Source organism: Sorex fumeus, unplaced genomic scaffold, assembly GCF_029834395.1.
Source record: "Sorex fumeus unplaced genomic scaffold, SorFum_2.1 ptg000131l, whole genome shotgun sequence".
Lineage (NCBI taxonomy): Eukaryota > Metazoa > Chordata > Mammalia > Eulipotyphla > Soricidae > Sorex > Sorex fumeus.
Window position 1 is genome coordinate 12,170,027 of NW_026606188.1, and position 12,592 is coordinate 12,182,618.

The 12,592-nt window shown below is 42.1% G+C and overlaps 1 protein-coding gene across 1 annotated transcript in view; it reads right to left on the bottom strand.

Moving 5' to 3' along the window:
- The window catches only part of FBXL17 (F-box and leucine rich repeat protein 17), a 538,170-nt gene that overhangs the window by 334,597 nt on the left and 190,981 nt on the right, over positions 1–12,592 (bottom strand). Inside the window, exon 6 of the mRNA XM_056139026.1 lies at positions 3,814–3,944. Coding sequence (XP_055995001.1) covers positions 3,814–3,944 — 131 coding nt within the window. The remainder of the gene's footprint in view (positions 1–3,813; positions 3,945–12,592) is intronic.

A 12,592-nucleotide genomic window follows, 5' to 3' on the forward strand; every position in this document is an offset into this window, starting at 1 on the left:
TAGCAGAGTGGAAGGAAGCTGCCCTCCCCGCCACCCTAGCCCTGCGCCCCCAAAAGCTCGTCTCTGGAAAGGGTCTCGGAGCTTCTGTCTCCAGCGCATCATGAGCTCTACAGCCAGGACTTCCAGACTCCATGCCAACAAGAAGGCAAAATTGGGTAGGAAATAACCTAAGGCTTAAAAATCAAGTACAAATAAACATTTTAATAAACTTGGAATCATAGAACGGAGGGCACAAAACAACCAGGTGTTGAATTTAAATCACCGCTCGAAAGAGTGTCCTCTTTCCATGAACCACTGGGATTTATTCCCGTTCAAAAGCAATGGTAAATGTCAAATGACTACTAGACCATCCTTCTGAATACGAGAAAATACCATGCTGTTTAACTCTCCAAATACAAACGGTGCTTCTAGAAAAACAAAGAGAAGGAGCAGCACGTGGCAGTCACAGAGATCAATCCAAAAATCACAGAGTGCTAAGAGGTACTATGAACATAAAGACCTTCATTCACGTCACATTTTTATTTTTTAAAGTTCAAAAAATATTTAGAGGCAAGAACCTTTCAAACCCAGAGATAGCTTGTATTTAAAGATTTAAAGCTAGGAGAAGAGTACTAAAGATTATCTTGATGTCATAAGTCCTTTATTAGAGGTCACAGCATGAAACACGAACTTTCTCATAGGCATTAACGTAAAATAATATTTAAAGATTCCATTATACTTTTGTTGTGAGAAACTGTATGAGACTGGTTTAGAAAACTTTTAATTACACGTGAATGTCAACTGTGTATGACTCCCAGCTCTGAAACGGGAAATTCCACACGACCAGACAGTTTTCTTGTCCGTGCTGCTGTTTACCCTCACACAGTCTTGACTACAGCAATGGCGGAACAATAGATGCACTAGAAACGTTATAGAAAAGTTAAATAAATGCCCTAAATTTCACAGGGATAGTGTGACCTTCTACCGAACAAAAGATGCTGAAAGGAATAAATGAGAACACATGTAAAGTGCCTATCAATTACCCGGGTAATAAAGGTTACTCTCCTCCCTTCTATCCTAACAAGGCTCACGATTATCTCACTCATTAAGTCTTATGTCACCTAAAGGATCAACCCTTGAGAGCAGCAGGAACACAGTCTGGGACACAGTACCAAGTATTTAGTAGGGGGTTAATAAATGCTTCCTGATTTACTAGAGGATAATAATAATGAGCAAATGTAAAACAGACACTAATTGATAGGCTAAATGCATTAGTGCATTCCAGGGCCTGGTATATGAAAGGTTACTAACCCACCTCAGCTAAGTGCTGAAATTATAATTAAGTCTGACGGGAAGTTCTAGATTTATACCAATATAATTACAAATATTACTTAGCTTAGTGATAGAGCATGGCAAGAACAATGAGAGGAGTAATTTAGATGATACTGCAAAGTGGGTTTTAATGTTTGAAACTACTATTACAGTACACAGGATAAGTGCACGTTGTGTAATTAAAACCTGAAAGAGCCTGAGCTTTAAAACTCTTGCTGAATCTCATTAAAATGCATGTTTTCTCAATTAATCCAAACTTTTCCATTAAATACATAAAAATACACTTTGATTCTTTGCAAATAAATCTCCATATTAAATATATTCAGTTCAAATGGCTATTATGCTTAATGGGGGAGAGGAGGCAAATGATTGAAAGAGAATTGAGTAGGTAGACGTATCAAAAGGGAGACAAAACACGTGAGAAATTCCCCTTCTCAGTGGCAGATCCCGTTGCTGCATAAACAACTGAAGATTTTAAGATTTAAAAATCCCTAAATATTTTTGGCTTTTAAATGGTACCAAAGTAGAAAGGTTTGCTTAGGTGAGAGCCCTTATAATCAGAGAGGAGCTCCCTGGCCTTTACCTGTCGCCACCAACAACAGGTTCTTCTACACAAGTACACTACTATAGGTGCACAGAAAACCAGAATAGAAACAATCACTCTTTCAAAATATTTGTCGCAAAAAGTTTTCTCCTTTTAAATTTGATGCATTACTAAGTTTATTTCAACATTGACCAGAGTGAAATGTGAAAATGAGAGAAAAACTTTTGTTTCTTAGTTATGAAAAACACTCAAAACACTTTTTAAGTTCACACAAACTGAGGCTGTGAAGAAAGATAATCATAAGAAATAAATTTTCAAAAATTTTACCAATAGTCTTTATATACTTATACACTTTATATTGTGAATAAGGCTCAAACAACAAGTAGCACTGCCCTCCCATTGTTCATCGATTTTGCTTGAGCTGGCCCAGTAATGTCTCCATTGTGAGACTTGTTGTTATTGTTTTTGGCATATCGAATACGCCACGGGGAGCTTGCCAGGCTTTGCCGTGCAGGTAGCTTGCTGGGCTCTCCAAGAGACGTGGAGGAATAGAAGCCGGGTTGGCCGAGTGCAAGGCAAAAGCCCTACCCGCTGTGCTATTGCTCCAGCCCCAAATAACAAGTATCTTTTATAAATGATTACCGCTCCAGTGTAGATTAATTAATTTTTCTAGAAAAGTTTTAACGACAAGCCAATGAAAAAGCTATTACACAATTCAAAAACTAATATGGGGTATTTTAAGAGAATTTCACTATAATTAATCAAAACTGGAGAAAAGTGACTGTAGCTAATTTAATTTTTAAATAAAAATGAAAATTAAACATAGAGAACTTCTGTGAATTCAAAACATTGTTTAACACAAACAATAAATTGTTGATTCAGTGTTAAAAAATATTTAAGTCTAAATAGGTTCTAATTTTAGCTGAAACAGAGCTTACAATCGGAAAATCAAAATATTTTTGGTGGCCTATCTTCAAAAAAGACAAGTCTTGACAAATTACAGAACAAGAATCTTCTCTCACCCAAACAGCTACAAAGCACCATGTTATTCTGCAGTTGTCTCCTTATAAAAAGTCTAAGTTTCTTGCACCTTTCTTCATGCAATATTTTTACATTTATAACATTTCTTTTTGGTTATTGAATGGCCATGAGATACAAAGTCACCAAGTTGTTGTCACACAAAGTTCCAACACACATCCTTTCACCAGTGCACAGCACCCATCACTAACATCCCCTGCAGTCTCACCCCACACCCTGCCTGCATAGCAGACACCTTTCTTCCTCTGTCTCTCTCTGTCTCCCTCTCCCCTCTCTCTCTCCCTCTCCCGTCCTCTCTTGAGAGCCCTCTCTCCATCTTTCTCCCCCCTTTCTCACTATTCTCCCTCCCCCACACTTCTAGACATTGTGGTTTGCAACATTGTTAAATGTGTATAACTGTCTTCTTGCAAAAAGTTTTAAAGGGGAAATTTATTACTGTTTATAAGAAAATGCCCATTGTACGCATATTCTCACTATATATTTAATAATCTAACACATAAACTAAAATTCCAAAAACAGTTATCTTTATATGGAGAGCAAAATATCATCTTCAAAAAGAATAAGAACACAAAATATTTGAAATAGTCTCTCAGAGTCATTTTTTTCTTGATAAGTGAATAGAAAAGTCGACTACAAGTTAAAAAATATTGAAGTGGCAAATAAGCAATATATCTTGAATGAATGACAAAGCAATATTCAGCAGACTGATATAATTCTTTGGATAATCATCTAAATCTTACACAAAAAAATCTCATTGCAAGTATAAAAGTATACATCTAGATAGCTTCCAAACTCAAACTAACCTATCCTATCAATATTCCTTAAAGCTGGAATGCCTTTTTACAATGATGATTAATATTTGATATAAATATTACATGCTTTTCTCTGGAAAGCGTTTTTGAGATGTTAACAGTCATTACCTGTCATTTATGATCCAGTTCAGACAGAGATTGAGAGAGCTCAGATTCTTGCACCTCTTGACAATTTCCATCACGGTTTCATTATCCAGTTCAGTGATATGACGTAGGTCTAAGCTGGAAAGGTTCCTTAGCTAATGAAACGAAGGAAAGGAAACAATAGTAAATGCCACATTTAATCTGAAAAACTATTAAACATAACATCACAAGATAGAATGTCACTTAAGCCTGAGTGGAAATTAAACTCCTTACTTAATATTTTACATAGCACTGTCTGTAGCACTGTCCTCCCATTGTTCATGGATTTGCTCGAGTAGGCACCAGTAATGTCTCCATCGTGAGACTTCTTGTTACTATTTTTGGCATATTGAATACACCATGGGGAGCTTGCCAGGCTCTGCTGCAGGGGCGGGATGCTCTCGGTAGCTAGCCAGGCTCTCCAAGAGGGATGGAGGAATCAAACCCGGGTCGGCCTCGCGCAAGGCAAATTCCTTACCTGCTGTGCTATTGCTCCAAATTGAGTGATCCAGATTACCAGATTGAGATTTTACATACTCAATCGAAAATTAGTACAGAAATATGTGGTGACTATATAAATGGCAATAAACATGAAATTTAAACATCTTCCTGAGCAGCATAATAATAAAAAGTTATCAACAGAAAATGTGGGGTAGCTACTTAATATCCATAATTTAATAAGTTAATTTCCCTCTCACTGTTCAGTTTTAAACTTTATCTTCATTATTATTCTGCCATTTTCTTACAGATTCACAATTTTTAAAACACGAAAACCTAAAAAGCTCTGGATAATTGAGAGAGATATGTTGGTGACATTTTTATATATATACTATATATAAAATATATATATAATATATATATTATATATATACACTGTACTCCAAATTGTACCATTATGGATTATATATGCCACCTTGTCAAAATCAAAACAAAATATTGTTTAATAAGCAAAGATTTTCTCCAGTTACCACCTGCCTCATTTCTTCAATTTCTCTGTTCCTTTCCTGATGTTTCCTGTCTTCTCCCTGATGTTTAGTCTCCAAAGAAAATTAATAATGTCATTTACAGAATGGTGATAGGATCTTAATTATCTTCCTCAAATAAGTTACATTTCAAGTAGGCTATTTTTACTTAGTAACATGCAAAGAATTAATCTGGGGGCATGCAGAGAAAATTACACTTTCCCTAAAGATGTCTATGGCTAATGTCACCACATATGGCATTAGAGAAGACTGATACGATGAAAGTTGCAGATTGTGAGATCAGGATATTATCCTGGATTATCAAGGTTAGCCCAATATAGTCCCAGGAACCCTGAGAAGCAGAGGGCCTTCCTCAATGAGGAAGCTAAACCCTGGACTTGTGAGAGAAGATGCAGGAGACATTTAAATGAGTAAACTAGAGTCAGCCTACGCTGGCGGGCTCTGAGTACAAACAAAAAGTGACAAGAAAAGAAAGGAAAAAGTGAACACAAAGGAGTCAGAAAATCCTCTTGGCCTCTAGAAGGTGGAACGGGCCTCAGCTCAGGTCAATGGGAACCCACTGAAGATCGAAGAAAAGATGAAACCACGCCAGTAATGGGATGGGAACGTGACTGGTCCTCAGCCTCTGAAGCACTCTGTGGGCTCACAGTGAGTTATCTCAGCACCTCCAGAGCTGGGGATCCGAATCCAGGGCCAGCTGCCTGCCTCCTTCAGGACCCCCCTCACTCCTCCTCCTATATCAGAGTCAGCAGCAGGCCCGGGGTACCGAGCTCAGCTGCCCAGTTTCAAACAAGGACCCCAAGGTGTCTCTCACCTTTCTCCTTCCCTGCTCACCACACTAAGCCAGGCTGGCCTTAAACAAGACAACCGTTTCTGAAGTAACCCAAGGAACAGAACAGAAAAAAAGAAAAAAAAAAAAACACGTGAAGTAAAAATAAATAGCAAAGTAAGTTTCTGTCGTCTTTCAGGTATCTCTATTATTCAACTGAAGAAACAAAGGGCTGACAGAGGTACCCTGTCAAGGGCACCTTGCTAAATTCCCTCCCCACTAGCTGCTGGCGAATCTCCTGTGTGGGAGGAGAACCTAAAGTCCTCAAGAGTAGCCTGAGTTGGCGGAGAGTGAGACCAGGAGTCAAGTCCCCACAGCTGTAGGTAAGACGGATGAGGAAGCACCCAGGAATAGAGGACGGCCACGGAGAGGGGCCGTGTACGATGGCTACGATGGCCAACTCTGCCCGTCTCGGTGTCCCATTAGCAACAGCTGCTGTTGCTTGACATGAATGCAGAAGCAGCTGTGGGGACCCAGAATTCCCACACCCTGCTGGCCATTCGGAGGGACCCAATGAGCAGATGCACAGGTGTGATGAGTGGAATCCCAGGATGACACTAGGGTGCTCCGTCTGAGCAGAGTTCGTGCCCATCAGTGTGGAGTTGTGGAGAGGGGCCAGCCCCCTTTCCAGGCCTGAGGGGGGAGGAGACTGCAGCTGGAATTAAGGTCCTGTGCAGCTGACGTTGGGATTAATCAAAAGCGACACACCTGATCTTATCAATTGAGCGCCTGGGTCAGAGATCTAAGCTGGCCACACTGGGAGATGGCCTCGGAGACCTCCCGGGGCTCCAACAGAGAGAGAGCAGTGCTCTCCTGAATGAAGGAAAATGGGGGCCCAGACTTCCAACTCTGAGGGCTCAGGTTCTTCCATCAGTGAGCACGAATATAAGGAGGCTGGAAGCTGCAGAAAGGAAGGCAGTGAGCATTGGGGCTGCAGGAACCGAAGGGAAGAATCTGGCACCTGACCCCTGGGAGCAGTTCACAGGGTCAAATAAGAAATACACACTGGTCCTGAGTGTTAGTCTAAACTGGGGCAGGCTGCATGCAGCGACTGGAAGCCAACCCAGAGAGCTAGAGAGGGTTACTTCCCGAGAGAAGCCAGCATGCCCGCAATACAAGGGAATATTCTCAGCCCCCGGAACTCTCTTTCTCACTCTCTCTCCTTTAAGTTTCGGGGATCCCTGGTGGTGCTCAGGGCTTACTGTTGTCTCTGCACTCAGGGATCACTCATGGAGGGGATTGGGGGACCAGATGGGGTGCTGGGGATGAAGCCAGGTCAAACAGCCTGTCTGCTATACTAGCACCCGGGTCCCTCTTAGCCACCATAACCCCCATGGCTGGTGGCCCCTCTCTGGCTGAATCCGCTGATAAAGATGAACAGTCCACTCTGCCTTCTCCTCTCGGTGCAATTTCAGTGGGCAGGAAGTGCTACTGAGGAAACCAGCCCATCCTCATGACACCCCATCTGCTCTCGTTACCTTCATGTCACTGGCAGGGTGGAAGTGGGGAGGGTGTCTTGGGAAAACGGATTTCATAGCAACAATTCCTGAAGATACTTACACAGCCCATGGCTTTTATTAAATTCATATTTTGTCAACACTCATGAGTTTCCCACACATATCATCCTAAGTTTACTGTCATTTCTTTCACTGAAGTTGTACTTTCTGTAACACTTTGCTTTGGGGTCTGTGAGCACAGCTGGGTATGGGCCAAAAACCCAAAATAAAATACAAACACACTATTTTCCACTGGGGATGAAAAAAGGTACAAAACAGTTTCACAACTCAAGTCCTCCTATTCAAGACTAAGTGAAGATGAACTTGGCTGTGTGTGCCCAGACCCACCACTATTCAATTTCCAGTTATTAATGCTTGTCCCTAGTAATGTGCCCTATCTTGTTCTCCACATTAAAAATATACATCAAGTTTCTTAAAACATATAGAATGTTTACAGTTATCTTTACAGGACACTTTTGACCCTCAGCCCCCAAGCGTTCTCATCAGTGTTGGAAATATGCTCTCTGGGGCAGACAAGAAGCCAGCAGCCTCTCAACTGCAAAAGTTCAGTAGCTCACTGGGCTCCTTTATGTAAGTACAGTTTCGCAGAATTAAAAAAAAAATTTTTTAAATCACTTCAAGCAATAATGAGAGGGCATAATAAAATATACAAAGTTTAAGCCAATTCTGTTCCCTCCTATTAAAGGAGCTAACATGAATCAAAGTTTTAATCATTTTTAGTGAATCATAACAAAAAATATAAAATAATAAATTTCTGAGGGTCCGCTATGCGGGCAGGATTGAGGAGTATTGAGGAAACTGGAAACAGTGGTGGTGAGAGTGCAATGGTGGTGGAATTGGTGTTGGAATACTGAATGTAATAAATCACGAGCAACTTTATAAAAATAAAATTTTTTAAAACAGCTCTAATTTATTCGAGTGCAATCAACAGGGAGAGAGATATTGGCAAATTTTACTGTTAAGACTATTTCATTATTTGGAAAACCCAAATATATCTTACAGATCTGTTGGAAGAATGCAAGAAGCAGCCATTGCAGTAACTATGCACATGTGATAAAAATCTAATTCCTGTAAATTGACTGGAGCTTTGAAAATCCTCCATTCCGACCTACTCCTAAAAGGAGGACCAGATGATGACGCTAGCATTTGTGGCAGATCCTGCCCTCTATTTCTGTCTGCAGGAAGAACATTTCTGACTCTCCCAGTGGCACACACACTCATGGCTGGGGAAGTCCATGCAGCTACCGCCCACCCACAAGCCACTGGTCTGAGGAACACTAATGCCTCCAACTCAATCAGGGCTCCTTCTTTCACAGGTTGACTGAGTGCCACTGGCAATGATTATGTAGCCTCTCCCGGACCATTCTGGCAAGTTCAGAAATATGACAGTATCCACAGGCACTTCGAGGAAGCTAATTATCAGAACTGGCATCACCGCAACACACGGGCCACCTCTGAGCGATGGGGTATTTTTACTCAAACAACAGCTCTGTCAAATCCATCACCTTCCTCTCCCTGCTATGAAAATTTCATAATAGTGCCCTCCAGTGTTTCATAAAAAGCTGCCTAAACTAATTCTTCATGGTCTGAAATGAATCTGGGAAACTGACATTTTAATTAAACTGACTTTGCTTGTAAATTCACTAATATTCTTGGGCCATACAAGTCACAGAAGATTTGAATTAGCAAAGCCATGCAATCATGATCTTCTAAATACTTTATTCCAATTCTTAAGCATTCAGCGAGGCATTTTTAAAGAAACTCAAATCAAAATGTGGATTGGAGATAACCAAGTTTCACTTTGATAAAGCTTTTATTGGAGAAAAATACTACTTATATACAGTTCATGTTAAAGACTTAAACTTAGTCTATGAGTAGCATTGCTGTGTATTAATTTAAGCATAAAGTGAGGCACTAAAATGTTACCTAGGAAACAAACTTGGAAGAATACAAAAAAAGACCTCAAACAGCTTCCACATTTTCTTCAGGCCCCAGAAATTAAGATATGATACAAAAATCCTCAATTAGGCAGATTTATTACAGGGCACGAAGCAACATAAGAGAACCCCAGTACCTTGGTAAAGGCAGGAGGGAAGTGCCACCATTTCAGACTAAAGATGACAATTTCTGTGAAGCCAGTTGGAGGTAATAATTTTTGAAAAGAATAAAAACTTCTGTCTAGTTAAATATGTTCAAATGTCAATTAGCACTAAATTACTTCCTGTGAGTCCTGCTTTGGGGGAGAGACTGGGTTCTGAGTAATCAGTCGTTATCTTTCGGAAACAGAGTGAAGTCACAAACTGAGATAAGGGTCCTGCTGAAGACAGTGATAATCTTGGGGACAATCGACCGGCACCACATCTGTCAGTCTGCAAACACCTATCAGCTTGCCAGGAGAGACTCACAGAGGGAGCAAAGGCAAAGGAAGACAGGGGATCAGAGAAAGCAGCAGGAGAAAAGGAAGAGATACCGCACTTGCTTCCTAGTTTACATCCCAGCAGCACATGGTTCCTTGCATCCTCCAGCATCGTAGTGGGGTTTGTTAAATCACTGCACCAAAACCCTCCTTAGGCGAGAAAGCAAGGAGCTTCAGTTAAGCAGGCCTGAAAGAACTGGAGCTAGCCAACCACAGCAGTTTTTCTGGCAACCATGGCAGTGAGAGAAAGAGAAGAAATGCCAAAGCACGAAGTTTTTTGACTCGTTCCCTCACAATTCAGCCTATGGGAGGCTCCTTGGAATGAGAAATCATTATGGCAAGCAAGCTCATTCTGTTTAGGTCCCACACAGACATTCATGAATTTACTAAGTGTTTCCACAGCCCTGCCCCCCTTCCTGCATAGGTAAAGGTTGGTCTGGGTCCTTCAGTTCTGTCCTGCATCCTAACTTATGATTTAAGGCTCATTCATTGTTGGCCTTTTCCCAGAGTAGGTCACTCAGAGCTCCTGCCCATTGGTTACCTGTTTTGCAATCTGTTTATGCTCCCAACTTTGCCCCTATGTTCGCAGGGTGGGGATTGAGATGAGCAATGTACCCGGAGAAAACATCCCCTAAGCAAAAAGGAACAATAGTCAAGGAGGACACAAAGACTTCCAAGTGCCTCTTCCCAAGCCAGCAGGAAGACTCCTGCTCCTCCGGAGAATAGGGAGAGGGAGAAGGGCACTGGAGCACCGGCTTCCCAGGGGGAGGAAGGAAAAGGGAAAAGACCATGAGCTAAGACTGCAGAGATGGAGAGGAAAGAGGCAGCCCCAGCCTTGGCCCGCTCTGGCCTCTACACTGAGAACAGAACTCGGCTGGACAAGTTGTCACCAGGGGGCTGAACCTCAGCCTGGTGCGTGCTACCGCCTGAGTGTGGAAGTGGCCATAAAGGCTGGATGAGTCACAGAGAACTCAAAGTTTTGAAAAGCCCAAGATGTGTCAGAGACAATAAGCCCAGTTAGCGGTAGCAGTGAGCCAGAAGACCCGGGTGCTCGGGAGGATTCTCACATGAGAACGGATCTACTGAAAAACCCAGGTATACAGGTTTGGTGACCAAAATCTCCAGGCTCGCACAGTCTGGGATGGGCAACCCCCTCCTCCCCTGTTCTTCTGGGAGACTGACGGTCATGTCCACAAACTGCCTCTGGCGCCCTATAAGCTCATTAAAGGCCATGACCCAGAGACCCAGAGATAAATCTCAGAAGAGATCAAGAAGCTGCAGAGATGCCTCCTGACCCGAGTCACCATTCAGTCAAAAAGTTAACTCCAGCTCTATCACACTATTTAAAATTTTAGAATTACTGAAGCATGACATCCCAGAGTCTGTGCCACTGAGGTAACCAGGATAAGCACATCACATTGGATGGTATGTAAAGTAGAAGGCAACCGATCTCAATCAGAGGAAGTGTGTGTGTGTGTGTGTGTGTGTGTGTGTGTGTGTGTGTGTGTGTGTGAGAGAGAGAGAGAGAGAGAGAGAGAGAGAGAGACGTGTTAGTTATCTTTTGCACAGGGCTTAATGACTCCAGGGTGAGATATAACAATCTTCACACACTTTCCTCTAAGGAAACTTTCTGGGATCATCTTTAGCAGATCAGTCACAACAAGCAATACAAAATAAATTATTTAGGGCTTGCTTTTGAAACAGGCTTGGGTGGTGGTGGGAAGATTTGAAATAATGGTGGTGTAATATTTGGAATATTGAATATAATTAATCATTATGGACAACTTTATAAAAAATAAAATCTAAAATAAATAATAAATAATACTGGCCCTACCTCCCACCATTAGGAATGAAACCATTTCAAAATTAAAACTGGTTCTGCAGCAAAAAAAAAAAAAAAAGAATTCAGAGCTTATCACCCAGAGTCCTTCAGTGTCCATCGCCACCATTCCCTGAAATCTGTTAGGTTAGCTCAAATCTGGTTCTGCCACATGTGCACAAACTTTCCTCACTGGGCTGTGGAAACAGCTCATTCTCCAGCAAACGCCCTCACTGCTAGATTACTCTAAAGAGAGGGGAAATTCATGAGTCTTAACATGCAACATACCGGCTTCACACAGAGTTTCACCCAGGCAGTTCCCAACACAAGATACCCACTGGACAGGAATTGCCACTTCATGGCTGCTAAGGGGCCAACTTTCTCTTCCTGCATAACCAGAGGGAACTTTCCTTGCCTTAGTGCCACAGTGAACTAGGATGGTTTGGGAGGGTAAACTGTGAGTTTAGTTAAGAATATCCTAGGAGATATTTAATTATGAATATCCTGGCTATCTAAGGAGGAGGGGTGCCCAGTTACTTTGGGGGCATCAGCACATGAACAACACTTATATTTAGACATTTAATGCATGAAAGAACTATAAATAAATGTATTATAGATACAATAAAAGTACCCTTATAATCCATATTGTGAATGAAAGTAATTATTCTTTGGTTGATATACAAGCATGCATATCTATAATAAAACAGAGTAGGGTAGCATGTAACGTCTCCATTGGAGACTTTGTTGTTACTGTGTCTGGCATATCGAATACGTCACGGGGAGCTTGCCAGGCTCTGCCGTGCGGGCGAGATACTCTCGGTAGCTTGCCGGGCTCTCCGAGAGGGGCGGAGGAATCGAACTCGGGTCGGCCATGTTGGCTGCGTGCAAGGCAAATGCCCTACCGCTGTGCTATCGCTCCAGGGTAGCATGATTCAAAAGCCCCAAAAGCATTCACAGCACAGTGTCATGAGACACCGGGGGCATCGGCAGCTCTGGCTCCTTGGAGAGGAGAACAGGGCAGGGCCCTGGCCCTGACCTCATGAGGCGCTCTCAGGACAGCCTCAAGGGTGCCACATCAGAACCTTACCTTCTGGACCCTCACTCCTGGCACTCACTCCCCCACAGGGAATTTCCCATTTTTTCTAATTAAGTATATGTTCCTCCCACTGGAGTCCACGGGGGGAGCTGCAAGAGAGAGAT